The following is a 27,072-nucleotide window of genomic DNA, read 5'->3' as shown; positions in this document are numbered from 1 at the left end:
AAACAGCAGTTATTAAACTATAGATGAAAAAAGAGCATTCTGGACAAATCATATCTGCAGAGTTACAGGCCAATCTCCAACCTGCCATTTATCAGTAAAATTAATGAAAAAGCTGTGTTTCAACAGTTAAACAGCTTCCTTATAACGACCAACCGCTTTGATGTTTCTTTTGTGCGGTTTCCGTGCTCACTACTGAGAAAGCCCTCGTCAAAGTGTTCAATGACATCCACATAAATACAGACTGTGGAAGAACCACAGTGCTGGTTCTGGAGGACAATAGGTAACTTCCTCATCAGAGTGGACAAAAGTCACATGTGGTGTGGTGGGACCCCTTCTATTCAATATCTATATGCTCTCGCTAGCTGAGACTTTAACAATAAACAATATTAGTTACCATAACTACGCAGATGATACACAGTTCTACATTACGATGTCACGAGGTGACTCTGAACCCATCCATGCACTGAACGAAAGCTTAGAACAAATCAGTGAATGGATGTGCCAAAGCTTTCTCCAGCTGAACAGAAACTAACTTGAGTTATTATCTTTGGACCTAAAAAAAAGGAATGGACTAGAGTCAGCACATAGCTTCAGTTATTACAACTACAAACTAGTGATCAAATCTGGATGTAGTGATAAGTTGGTGAAGATTCTCAGTCATCCAGGTCATGATCAATCCATAAAAGGTTAAAAAAAAAAGTTTGAATTAAGAAAGCTTCCTGGATAGGAAGCAAATTGTCTTCAGCTTGAGAATAGAAGTCCAGTTGTTTTATTTTTTAAACGTTCTTTGGATTGGGTGTAGTGATGGACTCAGACCTGAGTGCATGGACACATAATGACAGTTACAAAGTCAGCCTTCTATCGCCTGAAGAAAATTTCCAGGATTAAAGGACTGACTGTCCCATTGAGACCTACATAAACTTATCCATGGGTTTATCCTTAGTCACATTGATTACTGCAATGGTGTCTTCACAGGTCTGCTAAAAAAAAAAATCTATCAGACAGCTGCAGCTGATCCAGAGTGCGGCTGCTTGCATTCTAATACCAGGATGATAGGGCACATCACCCTTTAAAATATTCCTGTTAATTTATAAGTCACTGAACGACTTAGCACCAAAATACAATAAAGACCTGTTGTTGCTGTATCAACCCTCCAGATCTTCTGGTTCTGGTATACTCTGCATACCCAGAACCAAAACCAAACATGGAGAAGCAGCATTCAGCTTCTATGCTCCACAAATCTGGAACAAACAGCGGAAACACTGAGTTCCTTTAAATCAAGACCCACCTATTTTGAATGGCTTTCGGCCCAAAATAACAGCAACATTACCCAACATAGTAATGTGTATAGATGTTTTTACTTGATACAATTTAATGTTTGTTACTGGTCTCACAACCAGTGACTATTTCCATGTGTTTGATGTTTTTATGTTTTCATGATGTAAAGCACTTTGAACCGCCTTGCTGCTGAAATGTGCTATACAAATAAACTTGACTTGACCTAAGCAGATAAATGGAATATGTTATATTGGTAACACTGTTGCCTTGCAGCAAGAAGGTCCTGGGTTCAAATCCCAGCCTGGGGTCTTTCTGCATTTAGTTTTTGGCGCAAGTCAGTCAGGTAAGGCTCCATAATCTCCAGCCTAAATCATACCGGACCAATCACAGAGTTGGACTTTACGATGCGTGACTCAGCGGCAGAATTACCCATAATCCAACAGTGCTTTTCTGTAACCATAACAGTCGAAATAAATACAGAGATTTTTGTTGCTGGGTGCCTTGGAAAATTAAAAAAGTACGTATGAGTACACCATATATCCTCAGATGTTTTATCGCAATCTGTTAGGCGTCTGCCCGCCATGCGGCCATGGAGCCGTTTACCCTCCAGTTTGAGTTGCTTGCTTTGTCATAACTGTGACTCAAGTCTCTTGACTTTAATTACTTTTGACTTTTGTTACTTCAAGGCTGTACTATTGTAATTCTTTACTACCAGGAAGTCCACAAAATGCAGTTCGAAGCCTTCAGCTGATCCAAAATGCTGCAGCAAGAGTTCTGATGAAAATCAACAAGAGGGGTCATATTTCTCCTATTTTAGCTTCCCTTCATTGGGTACCTGTTAAATCAGGATTTAAAATTCTCTTTCCCACGTATAAAGCCTTTAATAATCAAGCTCCGTCATAAATCAGAGATCTGATTACCCCGTATGTTCCTAACAGAGCACTTTGCTTCCAGACTGCAGGTCTGCTGGTGTCTAAAAGTAGAATGGGAGGCACATCTTTTAATTATCAGGCTTTATAAATATTAGTTCTTAACATAAGAATCTTTCAGTGTTTTGGTTCTCACAATATCATACAACCTCCCCCAGTCAACCCTGCCAGGGTTGATCTGGCCCTGGCTTGTGTGCCCTAGCCCTCTGCTTGATCCACAGCCTTCTTGATGCCTTTTTGGATGCTACAGTGCTGTTATTAGGGGCTTTTCTGATGTAAGATCCCTTCACCCCAACAGTTTTGAGGCCTCTGATGAGTAAGTTACTGACAAATCCTACTATGATACTAGTAGTATAGCATTAATTAAACTTGTCCCTTATCCTTCAACTTAAGTCCCTTATTAAACACTAAAATATTCATATCTCTTGAGTTTCATTTTGTCACATCACAACAAATTTCCATTTTATTCTGATTTTGTGGGATGGACTAACTCTAAGCACTGCATAATTGAGTAGCCACGTTTTTTTTGCAAGCTAATTGTTTTTGCTTGCAAATTGAAAAGGTGTGATGTCTCTTTACAATTTACCCCTTAACTCAATACTTTCACTGGAATTACAGTTGCTTGTCTTTTGGGGTATGTCTCAACTAGAGTTGTATGTTTAGGGTTGTTGTACAGTTGGAAGGTGAACCTTTAACTTGGTCCTAAATCTTTTGCTGCTCTTCCAGGATTGCCCAACCAGGATTGTCCTATATTCCACTCCATACATCTTTCCATCATGTTTGATCAGCTTCCTGCTTCCGAAAAGCCTCCTCAAATCATTATGCTGCCACCAATAGAAAATAATAGAATAAAAATCTTATTGATCTCCCAAAAGGGAAATTTATATTGTCACAGCAGCAGCAGATACAACAAGACAGACAAAAAAGGTAACAGTACCGCTGTTACTGTGCGATAACAGCAATAAAAGCTAACTATGATAACTAAGAACAAACCCCATGTTAATAGGCAACATCTGCGCTAGGACATGTGTGTGTACCTGATTTCTTCCATTTAGGCCCTGTTGAACAGCCTAATGGCTGGGAGAATAAAATTGTGCCCAAACCTCTGTGTTCTGAACCTTGGTAGAGTCAGTCTCTGGCTGAAATTGCTGCCCCTCCACTACATCTCCTCCTAGAGGGAGTGTGAAGGGTTTTGTAAGATGCAGTTAATCTTGTCCCTTATCCTCCTCTTCGTCACTGCCTTCAGACTGTCCAGTTTATGTCCCACCACACTACAAGCCTTCTTCACCAGCCTGTTGATCCTATTCCTCTCTCCTTCATTAATACCTCCACCCCAGCACACCACTGCAAAAAACAACGGTCTGGCCACCACGGCTTGGTAAAAGGTGGCCAACAGTTTGCTGCACACATTGAAGGACCTGAGCCTCCATAGGAAATACATACAGCTCTGCATCTTCCTGTATACAGCATCCGTGTTGTCTTTCCAGTCCAACTTGTCATTGATGTGGACCCCCAGGAACATATGGGAGTCCACTATCTCCACCTCCTCCCCTTGGATGGTAAGGGCCTCCTGCTCCTCTGGAAGTCCATCACCAGTTCTTTGGTTTTTGTGATGTTGAGCTTGAGATGGTTCTCCTCCTACCAGTGGACAAAGTTCTCCACCACACCTCTCTACTCCTCCTCATCACCTTCGCTGATACAGCCGACAAGAGTGGTCAGAGATTACACTTGCTGGTGTTGTGTTTTTAGTCAGTGGTGTAGATGGTGAAAAGGAATGGTGAACACTGTTCCCTGAGGTGCACCAGTGTTTCCTGTCACCACGTCAGACAGTGTTGACTGCAGTCTGACATATTGTGGCCTGCTGGATAGGTAGTTTGTGATCCAGGCCACCATATTATGGTCCACCTGCAAGGCATGAAGCTTCTCTGCAAGCAGGGAGGACTGGATGGTGTCAAATGCACTAGAGAAGTTGAAGAACATCACTCTCACTGAGCTCCCCGATTAATCCAGGTGTGAGGCAGCCCTATGCACCAGCTTTGGCCCAGTTAGCAAAACGCAGAGGATCCATGTAACTTCTCATCTGGGTCCTCAGCTGCTGTGGAACCAGTCTCTCAAATACTTTCATGATATGCGATGTTGGTGCCACTGGCCTACAGTCATTGAGAGTCCAGGGATGTTTTACCTTTAGCACAGCTGGAGAACCCTCCTCAGTTCCAGAGAGAGGTGGAGCATGCAGTGGAACACCTCAGCCAGCTATCCTGTACATACCCTGAGCAGTCTGGGCTGGATGTGGTCTGAGCCCATTGCCTTCTTGGCCCTTAGCTCCTTTAGGAGAAGTGAATTGTCGAGAAGTCCAAAGCAGATTTAGGTTCACAAGTTTTGGCATCTCACAGCGCACTGTTTGATCTATAATCTGAAAATGGAAAGGATATAACACAGCTGCAAACGCACCATGATATGGCTGTCCACCCAAACTGGCAGGCCTTGTAAAAGGAGCATTAATATTAGCAACAGCAAAGAGGCCCTTGGTAACTCTGGAGCAGCTGCAGGTATCCACAGCTTAAAGGGAGAAACACACTAAGAGATACAGTTTGCAAATCTGTCCTTTATGTAAAAGAGGCAAAAAGAAACTGATTGTTGAAAGAAAGCTATAAGAAGTCAAATGAGACCAAAATTAAGACATTTTGGCCCAAATTTAAAATACTTCCTGTGGCAGAAAATTAACAGTCTATTGTCCTGAATACATCCTAATATGGCGCCTGACCCGTGGCAGCCTGTTGCAGCGGCGTCTCATCTCTAACTTCTCTTGTTGTTTTTGGGTAATATCCAGCTCTGGGCTGTGGACTATCGTGTTGATCTGTGTGTGCTAACTGAATCTGCGGGGTTATTTAACATGACAAGGCTCATCTATATAAGGGAAGAGATACTGAAGTATCAAGCCCACACCGGGACACCGGCGACAGATATACCGACGGAGCTACGGACGCGTGGGAAAAGAGCTGGTGTGAAGACAAGGGAAAGACAGCCAAGGAACCGGATGAGATACAAACCTCGTGTAATGGATGACGCTGATGAACCCGATATTCAGCCAAAGAATTCCATGGGTTTGGAAAAGTTTCTTAAGTCAGGTTGCATCAACTTGCCGGATGATAGTGAAATTGGCTATGGCATTTGTAGTAACTTGATTTCGGAGAGTGAAAGCCAGCAAAGTCATTGTAGTTTCATCATGCTAAAGGAAAGAGTTGCACCTCTGAAAACACAATCTCAGACTTGAGTTCACTGTAGCTGCAAAAGTGGACAATGTGTTGAGATCTGAACTAGATTTGGAACTTTAGAAAGCTTTGTTCTGGCCAGATTGCACTACAGTTGTCAAGTATATTGGAAACAAATCTGCAAGGTTTGGTACCTTTGTTGCAAACAGGGTTAACATAATCAGAGAGCTGTCAGATCCAAGACAGTGGAGAAAGAGTTACTACCAAAAACCTGTCCAACGCATCATTAAAAACTGGATGGATAGTGGAGACTCATCTTCTTCCAGGGAAAAATGTGGCCAGAAAAAAATCCTGAATAATTGTGATCGGCGATCTCTTGAACGTGGTGAAATTAAATCAAAGAAAAACAACAGTAGCAGTTTGGGCTATGTTTAATAGTGAAAGTAAGAGCATTTCCGCACGCACAATGCAAAGGGAACTCAAGGGTTTGGGACTAAACAGTTGTGCAGCCTTAAGAAAACCACTAGTCAGTGAGGCTAACCAGAAAATAGGCTTCAATTTGCATGGGGAGCATAAAGTCTGGACTCAGGAGCAATGGGAATCAAATGGTCTGATGAGTCCAGATTTACCCTGTTTCAGAGTGATGGGTGCATCAAGGTAAGAAGAGAGACAGGTGAAGTGATGCTCCCATCATGCCTGGTGCCTACTATACCAGCCTGTGGGGGCAGACCTATGATCTGGGGTTGCTGCAGTTGGTCAGGTCCAGGTTCAGAAACAGTATGAAGCTCAACGAATGAGGTCAGCTGACAACCTGAATATACTGAATGACCAGGTTATTCATCAATGTATTTTTTCTTCCCTGATGGCACGACCATATTCCAAGAGGACAATCCCAGGATTCATCGGGCTCGAATTGTGAAAGAGTGGTTCAGGGAGCATGAGACATCATTTTCAAACATGGATTGGCCACCAGAGTCTCGACCTTAACCCCATTGAGAATCTTTGGGATGTGCTGGAGAAGGCTTTGCACAGCGGGCAGACTCTACCATCATCAATGCAAGATCTTGGTGAAAAATGAATGCAACACTGGGTGGAAATAAATCTTGTGACATTGCAGAAGCTTATCAAAACAATGTCACAGCGAAAGCGTCCCGTAATCAAAGCTAAAGGCAGTCCAACAAAATATTACCGTTTGTGACCTATTTTTGGTGGTGACTTTTTTTTTAGCCGGGCAGTGTATATGAACAAGGGTTCTGGTATCTGTGAGATAAAGAAATGGGTTCTTATGGAACCAGAGCGTAGAACTGTGTGTGAATGCAACAATGACAATGTGACAAAATCTGAAGAGCCAGAAAAAACAGGCCTGTGTGCATGTGTTGTTATGTTGTTCAGTTTGTGAATCTGTCTCTGTAACACTTGTCTGTGTGCGTAAAATATGTGTTGGTAGAATGATTAACGCCACGGTTTAGAAATTGTTCATTTATGTCAGAGGCTGCAGCTTTGACATATATACATTTTCTTACTTCAGGAATCATCAATAAAAGAAGACCGCTTCTCCAGGGTAAAGCACTGGGAGAACCGCAGACAGGGTCAAAGGAGGGTCAAAGTTACAATGGTGGGACAAAGAAAAGCTGGTTCCAAATAACAGTCCCCTCTACAAGTCGTTTCCTATCCTGCAAGATAACATTTTAAAGGTTCAGTGGCTGACTGGACCAGCGATGCCAGACACGTTCAACAGGGAGAAGATTCAGACAGAAATGATTCAGAAAAAGTAAAAAATGGATCTTCAATCCCCCAACAGCATCACCATGGTGGAGCATCGCAGCGCCGGATCAGATTTGTGTGAAAAATACTCAGTTCTGTGCTGAGTCAACAAACATTGGATGAGGAAGGTCAGCAGATGTTAATGTGTGATGTTTAGGTGATCATAAATAACCCTCCTCTTACAAGAGCATCTAATGCTGGAGGGGATTTAGAAGCTTTGACAGTGAATCACTTGCTTTTGCTAAAAAATAAATAAACAAACCATCCATACCACCAGGGGGGGATATAAATGTTGCTGAGGTACATGGACATTTGCAAAAGTGTCTTTGGATCTGATATAATGCTAATATATAATTTTTTTAGACTGATGGTCAAAATGTGCTCCAATTTGGCTGACCTCACCGGTAAGGTTGAAATGTTTAGGAATACATTTTAAGTACCTTTAGGTCATTAAAAATGCAAGAATTCAAATAAAGGGAAAATGTTACGACAAGAATATTATGAATGAACTCGTGAATTAACTTTCCTGCTTCAAATTGATTTTAAAGGAATCACCTTTTCTCTTGTTACAAAAGCACAATACATTTTCTTCTTTAAAACATTAGATAAAAATATAGAATAATTTTTCCCAAGGTTTATTAAATCCGACACTTTGAGAAAAATAAACATATGTGTCCAGTCTTATGTCTGTTTTTAGGAAAAAGAAAATAACAACCACTTCAACTTTTCTCAACATTTAAATTTATATCCTCAAATTGTATTTTTTTTTTAATTAAGAAAAACAATGTTTTCTGAGTGACCCCATTGCACAGACCTCTATTTCCTGTGCTGTGTCAGTTTATAAGGTAAAGTGAATAAACAAGAAATATGCAACTTAATTCACAAACATTTTGACTTTGTGCTTGACATTTTATCTTACTTTCTCCTCAAACAGGACAGTAAGATAGAGTCTCGTTTATTTTACATGAAATCACAGTTGCATTTAGTTTCAGAAAAACTGAAAAAAGAAGTATTCGACTTAATTCTCAACATATTGACACTTTTTCTGGAAACTGGAAAAAAAACAATATATAGAGAGGAAGATTAGAATAGATGAGTATTATCATTACTTTTTCCTTCTGAGAAATTGTTGCTTCACAGCAGTTGCAGGGACATTACGATTCAGATAAACATTAGTCAGTGATAATAAATATGTATACATTAGTAACACAAGCTATGCAAGAAGGAAAGATGCTCCATAATTTTTCCATAAACAGGATAATAAATAATTATATATGAAGATAAATGAGTGAACGCATTGTCCTGGTTAATAACATTTATTGAAGAGCCTAACTGCTGTAAACATGAATGAGCAACTGAAGTGTTTTGTCCTGCACCTGGGAGGTAATTAGTCAGTGGCTCAAGTTTCTTCTCTGTAAAATAAGGTCCAGAGGTGTTACTGATGACAGAGTTCAGTTTACAGAGCATTCTCACCTCTGCCACCTACTGATCTGTGGCTGGAAGTGCTCCACATTAGGAGCTTGCCTTTCGGATCACTTTATTTTATCCCTGTTCGTGTCTGCCATGCCGTCTCCCTCCCCACCAATCAAACAAAGACAAAACACAGAGCCACTACAATCTGGTAGAAATGGCATTGTAGTAGTCTGGATCTCAGTAGTTTTAGAAAGTAGACAGCTTTGATCCATGTTGTACAGTTTACTGTCCAGCTGCTTTCCCGTGTGGCAGGAGACAACAAATCTTCTCCCTGGATAGTCACTGCGTTGGTGTGGACCTCTCTGCTTCTGCAGTCCACAACAGTCTCCTTGGTCTTCAATTCAATTAAATTTTATTTACATAGCGCCGATTCACAACACATGTCATCTAAAGGCACTTTACAACGTCAAATTGAATCAAATCATCCAGACTGACTGGTCAAAAGGTTTCCTATCTATGGATACCCAGTGGATTGCATCAAGTCTTGACAAGCAGCATTCACTCCTCTTGAAAGAGCTTAGAGTCACAGGGGACAGTTGTCTCCATTGTCGATGGCTTTGCAGCAATCCCTCATACTGAGCAAGCATGAAGCGACAGTCGAGAGTAAAACTTCCCTTTAACAGGGAGGAAAACCTCCAGCAGAACCAGGCTCAGTGTGAACGGTCATCTGCCTCGACCGACTGGGGTTACAGAAGACAGAGCAGAGACACAAAAAGCACAGAAGCACACATTGATCCAGGAATCCTTTCTATGTTATATGGTAGTAGCAGATTACCTCCCCCCCGGATGATGTCACAACTAACAGAACGCCAGACCAGTTGTACCTACTATGAAGAGAAAAAAGACAGAAAATGAAGTAAAAAGTTGAAATAACAACAAACGATGCTAAATTGGGGAACTGTAGGAGAACTCAGCAGATTGAGAAAAATATATCTTTCACCAGCCTAAGCCTATAGCAGCATAAGTAAAATGGTAGCTCAGGATTCCCTAAGCCATTCCAACTATAAACTTTGTCGAAAGGGAAAGTTTTAAGCCTGGTCTTAAAAGTAGACGGGGTGTCTGCCTCACGGACACAAACTGGGAGTTGGTTCCAGGAGAGGAGCCTGATAGCTAAAGGATCTGCCTCCAAATTCTACTTTTAGAGACTCTAGGAACCACCAGCAGACCTGCAGTCTGAGAGCGAAGTGCTCTGTTAGGAACATACGGGGTAATCAGAGCTCTGATATATGATGGAGCTTGATTATTAAGGGCTTTATACATTAGAAGAAGAATTTTAAATTCTATTCTTGATTTAACAGGAAGCCAATGAAGGGATGCTAAAATTGGAGAAATATGATCCCTCTTGATGATTTTCATCAGAACTCTTGCCACAGAATTTTGGATCAGCTGAAGACTTTGAACTGCATTTTGTGGACTTCCTGATAGTAAAGAATTACAATAGTCCAGCCTTGAAGTATAACAAATACATTGACTAGTTTTTCAGCGTTACTCCTGGACAGAATATTTCTAATTTTGACGATATGCCGGAGGTGAAAAAAGGAAACCCTGGAAACATGTTTAATATTGGATTTAAATGACATGTCCTGGTCACAAATAACACCAAGGTTTTTTACTGCATTACCAGAGGCCAATTTAATACCATCCAGGTGATTGATTAAGAAGTTGTTGTTGTTTTTTTGGTGATGTTAAGCTGCAGACGGTTGTGGCTGCGCTCTCTTTTAAATTCTCCTTCAACACGGCAAATGATTGTCTTTCAAGACACAGTTATGCAAGCAGATGGTGTGAGGTTTGTGTGTCAAATAGCCCAAGACCCCCCAAAAAAACTTGAATTCAACTCCATGACCCTCATCTTCTCCCAAAGCACCCCTGGCTGGATGGTGTTGAAGGCAAGTCAAAGTACATAATTCCTCATAGATACTCCACAGGTCCCCAGCTCTGCACACACCCTTTCAGAGTATGCACATGAAGGTGTTGTCCACACCAACCCCCTGCTAGTATACGCAAACTGTATGGAGGAGACATGTATGCAATCAGAGCCAGCCCAAGGCGTAGGGGAATTAAGGCTTTACTTAGGGCCCCCAAATCAGTAGGGGCCCCAACATAAAAGCTTGAATTTGAATAGTTATCACACATCTAAAATGTCTGTTATATCGAGAATGAGGATACTATTGAATTTGAGTTAATGGTTTCAGCAGAGAAGATTTAAAAGGTTATTTTATGTTTAGGATTGAAATTTTGGAATTTCATATTTAAAGGACTATTTATTCTTTTATTCAATATTTACTTTGTAAAAACAACACTCTGATGCTACAAGTTTCATCTTTTCTTTGTGATACAGTTTGTTCACAAATAAATCTCAGCAAATAATAACCCGTTATCCCTGACTGCTTTTAAGTTCACCTTAATTAAACGTGGCCCCCTCTCCCAGATTCCACCGAATCTGTGTGGAAACACAGCTTGAGGGGCCCCGAATATAGTTCTGCTTAAGGCCCCATACAAACTTGGGCCGGCCCTGTACGCAGTCAACATGCGTGTGGTTTGAGAAAGGAGCCGTCTCTGTAAGGTCTTCATGAATCAAAGATTCTTCTCCCCCTATTTTTATTTCATCTATTTCAAGTCATGCGTCTGTTTATGAGAAGGGAAAAAAATGCACTCAACTTTGATCTTGACATGTCAACTTTCTTCCTAAAACCAAAAGCCAGTAAAACAAAATAAAAAAAAAATTACTGCTTTTCCTCAGTTACATCATACTATGTCAAGAGTGCAAGGATTAGATTTACTTGAATAACTAAAAAAAAGAGAGAGAAAGTAGATCAAGAAGCAGTTGTATTGCCTTTTCCCTCGTACCTAAAGGTGTAATGGATGATTTTTTTCAGCTTAGAGTTTCGGGGATATCACCTTTTCTATGGGTTATCCCATATGGCAATCATTATGACGCACTCACGTAACACCCATGTGCGTGCACGTTCCTTGTTAGTTTACGCTTGCTGGCCGCTTGCTGGCCGCTTGCTGGCCGCTTGCTGGCCGCTTGCTGGCCGCTTGCTGGCCGCTTGCTGGCCGCTTGCTGGCCGCTTGCTGGCCGCTTGCTGGCCGCTTGCTGGCCGCTTGCTGGCCGCTTGCTGGCCGCTTGCTGGCTGCTAGTGTTTTTGTATCCAGCTTCAGTGTTAGCTGTTCATTGTACCTCTGCTGCTCTCACCGCATACTTTGAAAATGGCTGAGAGTCGTAAGAAGCAAACTGTCTCACAAGTTTATGAGAAGGAGAGGAAGGCCTCATAAGAAAGAAATAAGACCTGATTGTATTTAAGAGATTTCTTTTCTTACTCCCCCTGAGGAGTGGAAGAGCAGGGAGGATGGTCTTGTGCATGTGCAATTACTCAATAAAGATACTTGGGCATTTCTTACCTACATTTCTGGAAATATTCTGCACTCTATCTTTAAGTAATATTATTTTGAGGTAATGCTACTCTTAGTTGAGAACAATTTCTAAAACCAAAACTTGCTCCAGACACACATATAGATTATGTTAAAGGGAGACACGTTTCACAGTACTAATGTAATTTTGCCATCTGCTGAGCATTTTGGAGGTTGTTTCAGTATACAGAAAAACACATTTCAGTGGAAGTACTTTACCCTGTAACGTAGATATCTACTACTGGTTTCAAAAAACAATAGTGTTGCATTCTTTAAAAACCAGAATACCAGATTAAAACAAAGGAGATAATTGTAGATTTCAGGAGAAATGGGATTAGGTTTAATACTATTATCATTTTAGGAGAAGAAGTGGAGGTAGTGGAGGAGTATAAATACCTCTGTGTTCACCTGGACAACAACCTGGACTGGAGACACAACTGTGAAGCTGTCTACAAGAAGGAACAGAGCAGATTGTACTTCCTGAGGAAGCTTAGGTCCTTCTAGGTTTGCACCAAGGTGCTGCAGATCTTCTATGTTGTGGAGAGTGTGATCTTCACTGCCATCATCTGTTGGGGTAGTAGCATCAGAGCAATTGAGCCAAAGAAGCTCACCAAGCTAATAAAGAACGCTGGCTCTGTTCTAGGTACTCCTCTTTTACAAAGAAGGATTTTTCATAAAATGAAGAGCATAATGGACAACCTTGAGCATCCTCTTCATCAGATTGTTGCTCAACAACAGTGTCTTCAGTCGGAGGTTTCTACAGATATGTGGTGAGACAAACCACTACCGGAGATTCTCCCTGCTGCCATCAGTATCTGGAACAACTAGGAAACCCCTATAACATGAATTACACCAGCATTTAATTTCGTTTTGGGATTAATAAAGTATTTTTGAATTGGATTGAATTTACAAAGAACCTTATATTATTATTTTCTGTCAGATAAAATTATTCTTACAAATTAAATAGAAAATTTTGATTTATAGTTACTGAATACTAGCAGCCTCTTTACCCAATAGTTATTTTTACTCGGACTTAAGTAGGCCTAATGTTTTGGGTTATTTCATAACTATTTTTATTATTTGACTTTTTTCTTGATATTTTATTTTATGATATAATGTATTTTATATTATTAGATTTTATATCATTTAATTTCATCATTCTTTATTTCTTAAATTGAAAAAAAAAAAATTGATTGGATCGTTGTGCCAATCCGTTTTGTAAGAAATAAAAATATGTAATTTGATTGTAAATATTGTTGACAACATTTAAGTGTTTTTCTTAAAACAATAAAGTAAAATAGTCCTTTGTTGTTTTCTGCTATAATTTTGTTTATAAGGCAGTTGATTATTCTCAGTATTTCTATTTTACATTAACTGTGAAAATATTCTTGCATCTGTTCAGAAGAAAGGAAAAACAAAATTAACTTTAATTTTAATGTCAACCTTGATTTTATGGAGGGAAAGATGGTTCTATACATGTCTGTGTATAGGCTCATTGGTCAAATTAAAAAGTGCCTTTTAAAAATATCAACCCTTAAACGGGTATTTAACATACTATTCATTGGGCCCACATTTCTGTATTTTTTTTCCCCTTAGTGATCTGAGGTCATATCGTAATCTTAAATGTCATACTTTCATTAGCAGCAATAGGCTTGATAACTGTCTGTTTGTAATTAATCTATATCATTCACTTTGTGAATTAAGTTACTGAAATAAATTGTGTGTGTGTGTATATATATATATATATATATATATATATATATATATATATATATATATATATATATATATATATATATCCAAGTATATTTGTCCCGCTAACTCTTGTTTAAAGAAATATATATTTTTAAACGGGAATTGAAAAAAAATTGTAATAAAATGGATAGAAAGTTGAAATACAAATTATTAAATGAAAAAAAACAACAACTATATAAGCCAAAATTCTATGGACCTAAGAAGCACCCTCTCACTTTACTTCATTGCTGCATTTTGAAGAAAAGAAACGGTAGAGTATATTCTTTACCAGTCTTATTCACATTATTACTTTATTTCTAGCATCTATAAGGAGTCGGTTTGTGTGTGTGAGTGCTGTAACTCTGGCCACCTCAGAATTTATTCGTCATTGGTACATCCGGGTACTCATTTTTATTTGATTGACAGTTGCCATGGCAACAAGCTAGAGCATCGCCATTTTGTCAGGAGGCTTTTTTTTCCCCCCAGCTCAGTCTTTTTCAAATGTTCTCCCTTCCCGCCGGAATAATGCTGTCAGTGGATATATGTTTCAAGTTTTCGGATATCGAAACGCGTCTACTGAAACGGATTAAGAAGATCGAGAGGCCGACGTTTTAACAGAGTTGGGAATAATTAGGCGGCGCCGCTCTAACTCAGTTGTCCGTGTCTCTGGTCCACCGGGCCGGTTCACTGCGCAGGTTTGGACCGCGCGCCATTTTGTGAAAATTGACACAAAATTCCTGACCAAAAATTATAAGAGGACACGGCTTCTTTTTGGCGATTAGGATGCTCTGGATGTAACCGCGTTGTCGCGCCCGTCGAAGAGTCCGAGGCATTGGCTGCAAAGACTGCGTTAAATCAGAATTTGGCGTAACGTTTATTTAGCGGCAGCTACAGTCGTTAGCTTCGGGCTAGTCAGGGCAAGCGGCTAACGTTAGCTGCGTTCATTTTGTCAGCTAGCGCTAGTTAGCATGTCGCTTCTCATCAGCTGATAAAAACATCAGATAAATTTGCATCGATCGTGGATGTTGGTCATCAAAGCTTTGGACATGAAGCGCTCACTGGATATGACTGACGAGTTTTTTTAGGAGTTTTTTTTTTTTTTTTTGTGCCGGCCAGAGGACGGTGGATTGGATTTACTCGCTAACCCGTACAGGGAGGGGAGAATCTCGGGCTGGATAAGTTTCCTCATCATACAGTTTATTGGACTTTAAATGAAGATCGTGCCATCAGAGGTGAGCAATTCCAACCTGTGCTATTGTTTATTTAGCATCCATTTGTTGCGTTTTTTCAGATGTATATCCTATGTGAATGGTTAACGATGATGGACGCGGTAGTGAAGTTGAAAATGGTAGCTTTTTTTTTTTTTTTTTTTTTTTTTTTTTTGGTGTGGCGGCTAGCTAACGATTCGCAAATCCAGCTCCGCTTAACGTTCGTTTTCAGTCAGTAGGTCAAGGGATGGATTTAAATGTTGGACGGGAGGAGCATTCCAGCTGACTGTGAATCATATGTCTGAGTTTGGACGAAGTGTCATGCTGGCACAGTTACGGCTAGCCCAGCTATATTAGACCCTGTCATTGTATGATTGAAGCTCCGTTAGCTTACCTCCCCCGATTTGATGTGCTGTCATTGGTTGACTGCGTTAATATCGGGGGGGTGTATTTCGGGTTTTTACCTTTTTTCTAATTCAGCTAACCCGGCTAATGGTCAGCGTTGACTTGTTGACGAACCAGCTGAATGGGCCCCGCAGCCCGCTGGCTGAATACAGCGTCACCAGCTAACGTCGGGTTGGTGAGGAGATATGCTCGTCTGTCCCGCAGTTTTCAGGGTAACGACGACAGCGTTAGCTAGTTAGTCTGCTAACGGTAACGCGAGCCCGGATCCGTTTGACATCTATTTGAGGATTTCGAGTCTCTGGCGGACGATATGTAGCGAGCGAGGTGGTGGTGGGGGGGAATTGACACTGAATATGCGTCCTAAATCCTAACCATGACGAGATCTACCCAATCTTCTGTAAGTATAGGGACGCTTGGGGATGCGTCTATTTACATGGGGCTTTTATAATTGTTAGATTTGATTCGGCTTTGGAACGGATCCATCGGCTGGGCGTGAGAAGATGGCACACGGGCTCGTTTACTGCGATCTCTGCCCATCTCTTTATGGCAGGATTCGGCTTCTAATGTCAAGCTAACCATCGTTATATTTACACATAAGGCCCGCCGATGCCATAATGACTAGAGCCAGGAAAGGAACTGTTCATAGGTTAGTACTGAACATTAAACGATCCAGCAGACGATTAGAAGAAACTAAAAAGCTACAAGTGTGCTTCTAAAAATTTTCCATTTCTAGTTTAAATTGTTCCTGTTGGATTTTATATATATATATTTTTCCTTACATTATTAAATTAACCCCCTAGGTGTCTTAGTTAAATGCCAGCTGGTGGGTTTATAAAATACATTTTAAATCAAAGTTTAAACGTATCCCTTCTTGGTAAATTTGCAAAGACCTGTATTGCAAATATAGCTGCTCCACCTGGGTTATGGCTAACAACTGTCTATTTTGAAAGAGTATTTCATGTCATAAATAGCAGATTTTAAATAGCATATGCACTGAGAGGAGTGCAGCTCTCCTTTAGGGCCCACAGCTGTAATAATTCTTATTTCACTGCTCAGGACCCTGAGCTTCTCTAAGCTAATTTATTCTTTCACACTTTTTTTACTACAGCTTCTTGTGTTGTTTTGTAATCTCGGCACAAAATAGTTTTGTCCGAACCACAAGAAACGTACTTTTTTTAAATGTACACGTTTATTTCTTTTAAAAAACAAATGTATTTTAAATTGTTGAACTCCCACAGAATTCCGGCACTTAAAAACACTTTTAAAAGTTTTTGGGGGTGTCCTCTCCTTTGCTCCCTTTGTCCCCTGTCCCCAACTAAAGTTTAACTTCTGCACCATTAGAAGAGGCTGTGGAAGTACACATTTATAATTTTGTTTTTATTCTTTATAGTGGTTTGTGGTTTGCTGCTGGACTCTCCTCCCAGGATGATATGAAATTGTACAGAAGATGCATCCAGGTTAGCTGATAAATGTTAAGCCTTAACCCATTGGTGGGGGTATAGTTTACTTTTAATCCACTCCTCTTTCCTTTGTGTTGCTGGTTTTACATTTGGCATCTGAACTAATAGTTTTACCCAATCTGAAATAGGAAAAGATAAAAACAATTTTAAATATATATTATAAGTTTACCTCTTACTAAAGAAGGGGTGTGTAAAGTGATTAAAATGTGTTGTTTTAAATCAGCAGCAAAATGATTAAAGCTGAAGTCCTCAAAAATATCAGGGTTTATATTTTCTTTAACTGCTTAAATTTATCAAGTATTTTTGAACAGTTATTAAAAATGTTGTTTTTAGTTCAAATCAAATGTTATGCATATATATACATTTAAATATGAAAATGCTGTGGTTAGGGGCAAAAAAGGGTATGCGTTAGTTCTCAGCTACGTTGCTGGTCTGTGGTCTATCATCTTACAGTTCCTCTTCTTTCTGTCAGTGGATGTGTAATTTTTTGCTTTTCCAAAGCTGGGTCAGCTTTCTAACGCTCTTAGATGGAGTGCAGGTTTTGGGCTGTGCAGCTATTTTGCTGTCAGGCTCTCGTGTTGAAAGCAACGTCTAAGTGTGCCAAAGTTCAATTTTATTTCTTGTTTATTTCTTGTTTTCTCATTGGAAAATGGGAGCAGCTCTGCCCTGGCAACAAAAGTAGGCTATTTGCATACTGCGTTGTGATTGGTCTGTGCATTGATGGGCTTGCCAAATCACGCTGTATCTCTGTGGTGATAGGCTATGCTAATTAGGTGCTGTTGCTGGGATTCTGAATAGTGGTTACTGTGTAGCGCTGGTGAATTGTGTTGTCTGGTGAGAGATGCTGATAGCTGAACATGCTATTTAATAATTTTTTGATTCCTTCTGGCTTAAAATGAAGGATGATTCACTGTACAGTGTGGAGATGCTGTATTTTCACCCCTTCTCACTGCTAAACCTGCTGTTTTTCTCCCTTTTCCTCAGAAAGGTTGATTTTAATGCTGTTGTATTTTACATTTCTCTTATCCTCAGATGCTTTTTTATTTTATTTTATTTGTTTAACAAATCATCCTATTTATTAAAGTGACATTTATCTTAATATATTGATCTTTTATTATTCTTCACATATTTTGTTGTATATTTTTATGTTTAGGCTTTCATAATTTAACTGTGTAAATGATATACTTGTTTGCATTTAGTAACTGTATTACGTATAAAGATTAATGTATACATTGGCATTTTTGTAATGTATTAGCTGCACTAAGCTGAATAGAGGTTTGCTTATAATGTTTCTGTACAGTAACATAGAATCTTTAGCTGTTTTATTTATAGACTGAAAATCAGATGCAACAAAAAGGATAGGCAGTTGATTCATATCTAGATGATCACCCTTTCCTTCCTTGTGGTTTAATGAATGTTATATGTTAAAGCATCCATGCATCTTCTAACAGTGTTAATTTCTCCCAGGAGGAGAGACTTAAGCATGCAAACCTTCGTCCGTCCGGCTTGCGCCCTCTTTTTCTTTACACACTGCTGGTCTTCAGATGGCTGCTCCAATGCCCCATACGCACCAGCAGTACAGTGACCGCCACCAGCCAAGCACTGACCAATCTGTTACGGTTTTACCGTACAGCGACCAGACACCTCAGCTCACTGCCAATCAGGTATCCAAACCCCTTCCTGTTGCTTGTCTCAGATTTAAAACCCCAAGAAGAATCGTCATACTCACCGAAACATACAAACCGCTTCCCTCGTCTCTGTCACTAGGCAAAAGTAGCCGCTTGAAAAATGTCTGTTTCAATTTAGTCATCTTATGGAAAATTGCTTCTTTTTAGTAGCAGTGATATGTGAAATAAGCTGTTAGCTATAGTGTTATTTTTGGTAATGAGTTGTTGTGATTTTTTTTGTTTTACTTCTGACACTCCAGAGGCACATGCCCCAGTGCTTTCGTGACCCAACTTCAGCTCCCCTGAGGAAGCTCTCCATTGACCTGATCAAAACATACAAACACATCAATGAGGTATGCTTCTCTTTATTTCTCTGGATCCAATTTTTCTCCTCGGACGTGATGGTTTAATAATCTAAGCAAATTTAGGTGTTCACCTGAGCTGAGACAATTTCTGAACTTAATTCGCAAACATTCAACGCACAAAACAGACTGGCTAATAAAACAAACGCCAGACTGAAATATATTGTAAATAAAGCTAAATCTTAAGTCAGTTGAATGTCCTATTTGGTCTTTTAGACACCCGTGTGTGTGATTCTATGTTTCATTTGTCAACTCACAGGTGTATTATGCAAAAAAGAAGCGGCGGCACCAACAGGGTCAGGGTGAAGACTCAAGTCACAAGAAGGAGAGGAAAGTCTTTAACGATGGCTATGACGATGATAACTATGACTACATCGTCAAGAATGGGGAGAAGTGGATGGACCGTTATGAGATTGATTCCTTGATAGGAAAAGGATCATTTGGACAGGTTTGTTTACATGTTGTGAAAAAAATATATATACTTTTTTGTAAAAGTCATGTCGTCCCAGCGTAAAGAGTTTAATGTCATTTTGTTTGGCTGAAATCTCGTCCTCAGGTTGTAAAAGCATACGACCGAGTAGAGCAAGAATGGGTCGCCATTAAGATCATCAAGAACAAGAAGGCTTTCCTCAACCAAGCCCAAATAGAAGTGCGCCTCCTGGAGCTGATGAACAAACATGACACCGAGATGAAATACTACATCGGTAATCCACTCCTCAAAAAGCATCGCCAGTCTGACCGAAACAATTTTGCTGCGCTTGACTAACGCTGAAATTTGATTTGCTCCAGTTCACCTAAAGCGACACTTCATGTTTCGGAACCACCTCTGCCTCGTGTTCGAGATGCTTTCATACAACCTATACGACCTGCTCCGAAACACCAACTTCCGCGGAGTCTCGCTCAATCTCACCCGGAAGTTTGCCCAGCAGCTATGCACGGCACTACTCTTCCTGGCCACGCCTGAGCTCAGCATCATCCACTGTGACCTGAAGCCGGAGAACATTCTCCTCTGTAACCCGAAGAGGAGCGCCATTAAAATAGTGGACTTTGGCAGCTCATGCCAACTGGGACAAAGGGTACGAAAGCCGCAAGTCGTCTTATCAGCAATGAAATAAGCGATGTGTGAAAGTGCCTTCTTCTATTTACGTCATCTTTCGCCTTGTGTGTCCAGATATACCAGTATATCCAGAGTCGCTTCTACCGTTCCCCAGAGGTGCTGCTGGGAATGCCCTATGACCTGGCAATCGACATGTGGTCCTTGGGTTGCATCTTGGTAGAGATGCACACTGGAGAGCCTCTCTTTAGTGGAGCCAATGAGGTACACAGTTTAAAAGATTACGTTGATATGTTCACTCTCAGGATTTACGTACTACAACAGGATTGATGTAATCTGATTGATCGTTGTTGTTTTTTTTACCAGGTTGACCAGATGAACAAAATAGTTGAGGTTCTTGGCATCCCACCTAATCACATAATGGACCTAGCCCCCAAAGCCAGGAAGTTCTTTGAGAAGCTTTCGGATGGTACATGGAGTGTTAAGAAGACCAAAGATGGCAAAAGGGTGAAGCCAAGTTTCTTCTCATACCAGTAGAATGATGTTTGTTTTCAAAAACTGAAAAAAGATTTTTGCAATGACTTGCAATGTTTTTTTTTAAATTCCTGCGTTGTTTTATTCTATTTATTATTTTTTTTACAGTATAAGCCTCCAGCTTCACGGAAGCTCCACTCCATCCTCGGTGTGGAAACAGGGGGTCCAGGTGGCCGGCGGGCGGGGGAGTCCGGCCATGCCGTTGCTGACTACTTGAAGTTCAAGGACCTGATCCTCCGGATGTTGGATTACGACCCTAAGAGTCGCATCCAACCCTACTATGCCCTGCAGCACAGCTTCTTTAAGAAGACTGCGGACGAGGGGACCAATACGAGCAGTAGCGTGTCTACGAGCCCCGCGTTAGAGCAGTCCCAGTCTTCAGGAACCACCTCCAGCACCTCCTCTAGTTCAGGTAGTGGTCCCCTGGAGTAGTGACACGCCTCCATTAGAGATTCACCAATCAGGCTTTCCTTTTTTTCTTTTTTGGCTGATACCAGTTTCTGTTTTCATTCATGTCTGACCTTCTGATTTTATGTTGTTTTTTTTTAAGTAGCACAAAAGAAAATAATCTGCTGTAGTCCTTTGGTAGAAGTAGTATTTCAGAACCTGACAACTACACAAATGACAAGATTGTCCCAGTTTATGCATCAAAGCCTGTGCATTCAAGCATTTATTTTAATTCTTAACTGAAATTAAAATGCACTTTAGAAACCAAGTTCTTATTTTTTTATTATTAGACTTTCCGATCACCATTTAGAGCAGATCAGGGGACTATTATCCAAAACCAACGGATTGGTGCATCTCCAACCTTGATATTTCTGCTGTAAACATATCCTGGTTTGACGCAGCATCCTTGTAGCTATTTTTAATTCTTATTTTATCCATTACTATGAAGTTAAAGCATAAGAAAGCTGAACCTGTTGGAAGTTGGCGAAGATGTGCTTTTTGACATTTATTCTTTGCACTCAGGAGGATCGTCTGGGACTAGTACCAGTGGCAGAGCGAGATCAGACCCTACCCATCACCACTTGCACAGTGGAGGACACTTTGGGACGACCATGCCTGCCATGGATGGTGACAGCCTCTGTCCACAGGTCAGTAAATTACTCAGAAAGAAATGTGATTTATCTCTCACTTATTTGCCTGTTCTACCTTTTTCTTCAAATGTAAAACGGCAATTAGTTAAAAAGTTTGACCAGTGGATCTCCTTCAAATTAAAATGTTCATTTTTTGTTATTATATGTTTTAGTATTGGTGTGATAATAATCATAATTCATAATAATTTCAAGTGTTGCTTTTGATTCGTTTCAAAAGATTTTAACATTTGCCTAACAAAGGAAGCTTTTTCCAGCGTAGAGTCAAGTAATTTGAGGCTATGATCAATATATATGACACATGTCATAGAGTAAGTCTTAGTAAAACAAATTAGATCTCTAGTTAACAGGTTAACTGGAAATCAACCAAAACACGCTTTTGCCATGTTTTAAAAAAGCACCAGGTGTCACAGCGGGTCATGAAATCTGTTTCCTAAAGTTTTATTTAGCTGTAATTAATAAAGTTTTTATAGTTATAGAATGCAGATGTTTTAACGTGGCAAAGTAGGCTTTTACTTGTCCCACTTAGACTTCCCTTTATCTGCAAAACAAATCTCAGTTTTATTAATGGTATAATGGAAAGAGCAAAACATTTACTAGATAAAAAAAAAACTTTAAAAAATGCTCCAGATCAGTTCCCATTTGGCCAGTTTTGTAGTCTCTTTTGTACCTACACATCCCCATTCTATCCCTTTTTTTACTTTCACTTTCTGAGTCATTGAAACACAAGTATGTATATAAACCATGAAGCATGAGTTTGTTTTTCATTGCAGTAAAATATTATATTAAATTATGGACCTAAAAGATCATAGAAATGCTTAAAACAAACTTAATTCGGCAACTTATTCCCATTTTATTTTGTTTTTGATTCCAGTTGAGACCGGTTGATTCTTGTAAATGACATACTAGGATCCCAGATCAAATCAAAAAACAACCTTCTGTTGCTAGATGCTATTTCTTGGAGTGATGGAATCACTTTTTCCCCTACTGTACACTGAGAATAATGTAGAAAATGACCTCGTTATTGGATGGGACCGTCTCTTTAAGTCATGTGTGATGGATTGCCTGCTCAGTACTGACTCCTGTCTGTTGACATCCACAGGCAAGACAGCCTTACCCACCCCCACTAGTGTGGGGCGGCGGCGTTGGACCCGAGTCAGTCACTGGAGAAACCCACCCAGTTCAGGAGACCACCTTCCACGTTCCCCCTCAGCACCCCAAGGCCCTGCACCCCCACTCCCATTTCCATCACCACCACGGGCAGATGATGGCGACGCGTCCGCGCCCGCGCCACTACACCTCCCCGACGCATAGCTCTTCGACGCAGGACTCCATGGAGGTGGTTCATGGCCATCTGTCCATGACCTCCCTGTCTTCCTCTGCCTCCTCTTCCTCGACATCATCCTCTTCCACTGGGAACCATGGGAACCAGGCCTACCAGCTCCGCCACTTGCCCGCCGGAGCCCTCGACTTTGGTCAGAACGGTGGGCTCAGCATGGGGCTAGGTGCCTTCTCGAACCCCCGGCAGGAGACCGGCATGGCCGCGCACCCTGCTTTCTCCATGGGCACGAACACGGGGCCTGGCCATTACCTAGCGGAAGGCCACCTGGGCATGAGGCAGGGCATGGACCGGGAGGAGTCTCCAATGACTGGAGTGTGTGTGCAGCAGAGTTCGATGGCCAGCTCGTGACTGCACTGACATTTGGCTGTGTGTTTTTTTCCCCCCTGTGCGTCATTTTTAAAGGTGGTGTTTTTTACTACGAGGTGTGTTGAGAACAAAAGCTGCTCACGTCAGAAGGGAGATATCACTGAACCGCTACTACAGAGAAAAAAAACCTTTTTGTTTAAAAAGTATATATGTAATTTTTATCAGTTTTTTTGTTTTTGTTTTTTTCTTTTTCTTTTGCAATCATTAGGCACAAAATAATACTGCGGAATAACCATAGTGAGATTGAGACATCCATCTTACCATTTCATCAATTTCATGTAACCACGAAGTAATCACCATATGGTATTAAGTGGCAAAAATCTTTTTTAATGAGCATTTCAGGAGCAAAAGATGGAAGCTGTTTTCTCGGCTAGCTGTTGGTGAAAGAAAATGCTCGGCGTCTTCTTTAGGTTCAAACTGTGGAGCGCCTGACATTACTGTTCCACCGGTCAGTAATTATTTTTACCCTTTTTTTTTTTTTTTTTTTTTCTTCTTCTTTTTTTTTCTCAAAGTGAAATTTCACATAAAAGCTGCTTGTAAATCCTGTAGCTTGACAACGAGGGGAAGTGTTTGCGGTGATATTTCTTGTTGTCGGTCGGTTTTGTGTGACTCTGTTAAAGGGGAGCACATAGCAGTGGAGTTCCCTACGCGTGTGCTGGCCCGGGTGGGGGGAAAGAGGAAGACCCCCCCCCCCCCCCCCCCCCGCGGGGTGGAACTGACACCAGCCGGGGTTTAAAGGCGGAGACAAGCACCACCAACACCACCACCACCACCAACCCCCCCCCCCCCGCCCCGCCCCGCCCCTCAGGCCTAGAGGGCCCCGGTGTGCCGCGAGCCGCAGCCCGGGGGCCCCGGCACAGGCGAGAGCAGCGACGGGCGCGGGGAGACGAGCGGATCCGGCCCGGTTAAAGGAAGACAGTCAGTGGCTGGTTCTAGATAACCCTTTGGCCTTATGACTCATGGACTTGGAATGAAAAATGGAGCTGGACATTATCATTTGAATTAAGATGGCTTTTCTCTATTTTTTTGTTTCTCTCTCTCTAGACAGCCCTTAATTCTTTAAGGAAAAATAAAAAAACAACTTAGAAATGGTAAATAAGAATGGTAATCTGAGGCCTTTCTCGACAAAGATTTCGTCTTCAGCAGGGGCCCCACATAACAGGGTCTTATTGTACACAACAACCTCCTAAACATTACTTCCTTGAAACTCACTGGCTAAGGATTTTTTCAGTGGAAAGAACTTTCTATTCCAGAGTCTACCCTTTTTTTTTCTTTTTTTTTTTCTTTTTTTCTTTTTTCTTTTTCTTTTTTAATAGTTTTTATTATTTTCCCCCCCATCCCCACCTCCCCCCCCTCCGGCATGTAGTCCCCTCATCAGAACCACCTGCACAAGTCTCTCCATCCAAAACATGGAAACTGAAGAAAAAAAATAAATAAATGAGTTAAGTGACTGCCTTTTTTCTCCTCAAATTATGCTGTGAATTTTTCAAGAATTTATTTTCCCTTTGGATATGTTTTTATACCAAAGCAGTTGTTTTATAGCATATTAGGTGTCTGTAACCAATAATGTAGCAGTTCACCACTTTTGACGCAAAGTTTATCGAGATCTTATTTTAACGTCAACACAAACAGCTGCAATATATTCCTTTCTAGCAAAACTGGAGACCGTCGTCGAGAACCGTTGGCTACCGTGTATCTCTGGCCAGATTTGTTTGCAACGTTTTACCAAAACTTTTTTTTTTTTTCTTCTTTTTTTTTTCCCTCCATAATAATTGGTAGATTATTTTGGGAGTCTTTTAAAAAACCTTTGGTATGTTAGAGAACTTGGTAGTTACTCTGCAGGCTACAGAGTAGCAAGATAGAGGCTGATGGTTTAAAAAAAAAAAAAAAAAGAGAAAAAAAAAGGAGACTAATGCGTTCTATTTCTGTGTCGTCGTTTTTCTTTTTGCCCTCCCCTTTCCCCCACCCCACTCCCCTCCCTCCCTCCCCCCCCCACCCCCCATCATACTATTTCAAAGGGTGTTGCTGCCTTTCATACATCATTTGGTCAACTTAGCTAGTTTCTGCCGTGATGCAAGACTTTGTCATTGTCTTGCCAGGGTAAGGGTATTTGTGGTAAACCAGTTTGTGTTGAATGGTATAGTTCTGATTTGGTAGGGCAAATCCCCATGATTGTTGTCCTATTCAAAGGGAAAAAAAAGGTGTCTTGTCAGCCCCACCATAACAGTGCTTTGCCTAGGCAGACATGCATGTCCTCAAAACATTAGTCAATAACCAGATTTTTTTTTTTTTTTTTTTTATATCAGGGATTTTAAAGTGCTTTCTTTGTTCTGTTGTTCATGTTTACCACTTTTGAAATTTGAAAAATAAAAGCAAACATAATTAAAAAAAAAAAAAAAAAAAACTGCCCACTGTCACCTTGCCAATTAAGGGCAGGCCCGCAGGTCATGCTGTTGTCATTTCCTAAGAGAACCCATCCTTTTAAGCAGTCATGCTTGGTATTTCCACGAACACAAATGTAAAGCTACCTATATTGAAGATTGGGGTTTGATCTGGATGTCAAGGTTAATTGCAGATTTGCAATCATTTTTTTCATACCCCGCTGAATTTGAGACATTTAGATCTTTGTCAGTGGTTTTTATTACTGGCATTCATACTGGTACTAAACATTCCAAAAATAAAGACTGAAAAAGAAAAAAAATTGACTGCAGTGACTCGTAAGTGTGCGCCTATTTCAGATCATGCTGATTGACCTCTTATTTAGAGCAGTTGTCATGAAATGCAGCCCCTTTTTAATAGTTGAAATAGAATTTATGTATATATTTATATTTTTTTAATAAAGGAAGTATAGAACTCACTACCTTGCTCCTGCTGGTATGTTGATTATGTTTGTCAATTTGGTGACCATTCAGTGGGCAGGAACTCCTGTTTTCTTAGTGGCAAAACCTTGCCTTTTGGCAAAGGTACTTGACTACATCAGGACAACACTATGAGGTAGGGTTTGAATCAAACAGGGAAAGCTAGATCTTCAAACCTTAATAATTTTCACAGGGTATATTGTAAGTGCATGTACATCACAAACCTTACTTTTTGGTTATATGAGAAGCACATGGTTGAAAAAAAAAATGGTTCCATCTTTCATAAGCCTGTTGAGTTTGTGGGTTATACACAAACACAGATAATCGTCGACATATCTGAACACCCGACCGAAGTTGAAGTCCTTTTTATTTAACTTTATTATTTAGCTTTTTTTTTTCTTCATTTTTTTTTTTTTTTTTTTTGTTTTTTTTTTTTGATTTCACATTTTTTCACTTTTTTGTACATGCAACATGCACTATAGAATTGAACAGCATGGGGGAAAGGATAAGTCCATGTATCCACAGATTGTAAGATCTAGTCAAGACTTTGCTGTGTTTATGACAATGCCCTTTGTATTATATTAAGACAGTCTTATGTATGATATATAAAAGAAGTTAATTGAATCGCTTCGTGTCATCATTGTTTTTCTTTCCAATTACATTTACACCACTGCTGCATTAGATAAAACCCTACTTATACAGATGCATATATATTAAATGTATACAAATATGGTCCATCAATAGAAAAATCTTGTTCAGTAGTATACATAAGGATAGCTAACCGTGTGACGCCAGTAAATATTTAATGACATGTTACGTCACCTGATGTGCCGCGGCTCGTTGGTCTAGGGGTATGATTCTCGCTTCGGGTGCGAGAGGTCCCGGGTTCAAATCCCGGACGAGCCCAGTTTTTTTTTTTTT

General features: G+C 40.4%; 1 protein-coding gene and 1 non-coding gene across 5 annotated transcripts; both read left to right on the top strand.

The window, feature by feature from the left end:
* The first annotated feature begins 14,242 nt into the window (after positions 1 to 14,242).
* dyrk1ab (dual-specificity tyrosine-(Y)-phosphorylation regulated kinase 1A, b) lies at positions 14,243 to 26,775 on the top strand. 4 transcript variants are annotated; one of them, XM_012881997.3, is made up of 12 exons: positions 14,243 to 15,033; positions 16,805 to 16,871; positions 18,342 to 18,538; positions 18,802 to 18,894; positions 19,163 to 19,351; positions 19,460 to 19,607; positions 19,693 to 19,979; positions 20,075 to 20,221; positions 20,324 to 20,464; positions 20,600 to 20,903; positions 21,461 to 21,585; positions 22,688 to 26,775. In XM_012881997.3, exons 3-12 carry the CDS (start codon positions 18,419 to 18,421, stop codon positions 23,273 to 23,275), a joined length of 2,142 nt encoding a protein of 713 aa, XP_012737451.1. In that variant the 5' UTR covers positions 14,243 to 15,033; positions 16,805 to 16,871; positions 18,342 to 18,418; the 3' UTR covers positions 23,276 to 26,775. The 4 variants fall into 4 exon arrangements, with proteins under 4 accessions (XP_012737451.1, XP_012737450.1, XP_021164020.1 ...); XM_021308345.2 differs by lacking the exon at positions 14,243 to 15,033 and adding an exon at positions 15,064 to 15,811; XM_012881996.3 differs by lacking the exon at positions 16,805 to 16,871.
* Positions 26,776 to 26,985: 210 nt separating this feature from the next.
* On the top strand, positions 26,986 to 27,057 carry trnap-cgg. Its single transcript has one exon. It is a non-coding gene; the product is annotated as a tRNA-Pro (tRNA).
* Positions 27,058 to 27,072: the final 15 nt, after the last annotated feature.

Source organism: Fundulus heteroclitus, chromosome 18 (genome assembly GCF_011125445.2).
Source record: "Fundulus heteroclitus isolate FHET01 chromosome 18, MU-UCD_Fhet_4.1, whole genome shotgun sequence".
NCBI classification, from domain to species: Eukaryota; Metazoa; Chordata; class Actinopteri; order Cyprinodontiformes; family Fundulidae; genus Fundulus; species Fundulus heteroclitus.
Note: the sequence above shows the minus strand (reverse complement) of the source record. Positions and strands in the feature narration are given on the sequence as shown.

Bases quoted from the DNA above. Each gene is read 5' to 3' on its own strand.
- dyrk1ab (XM_012881996.3), top strand. From the start codon at position 18,419: ATGGCTGCTCCAATGCCCCATACGCACCAGCAGTACAGTGACCGCCAC. The intron at 19,980-20,074 runs GTACGAAAGCCG...TTGTGTGTCCAG, and splicing joins CATGCCAACTGGGACAAAGG to ATATACCAGTATATCCAGAG. The intron at 20,222-20,323 runs GTACACAGTTTA...TTTTTTTACCAG, and splicing joins TCTTTAGTGGAGCCAATGAG to GTTGACCAGATGAACAAAAT.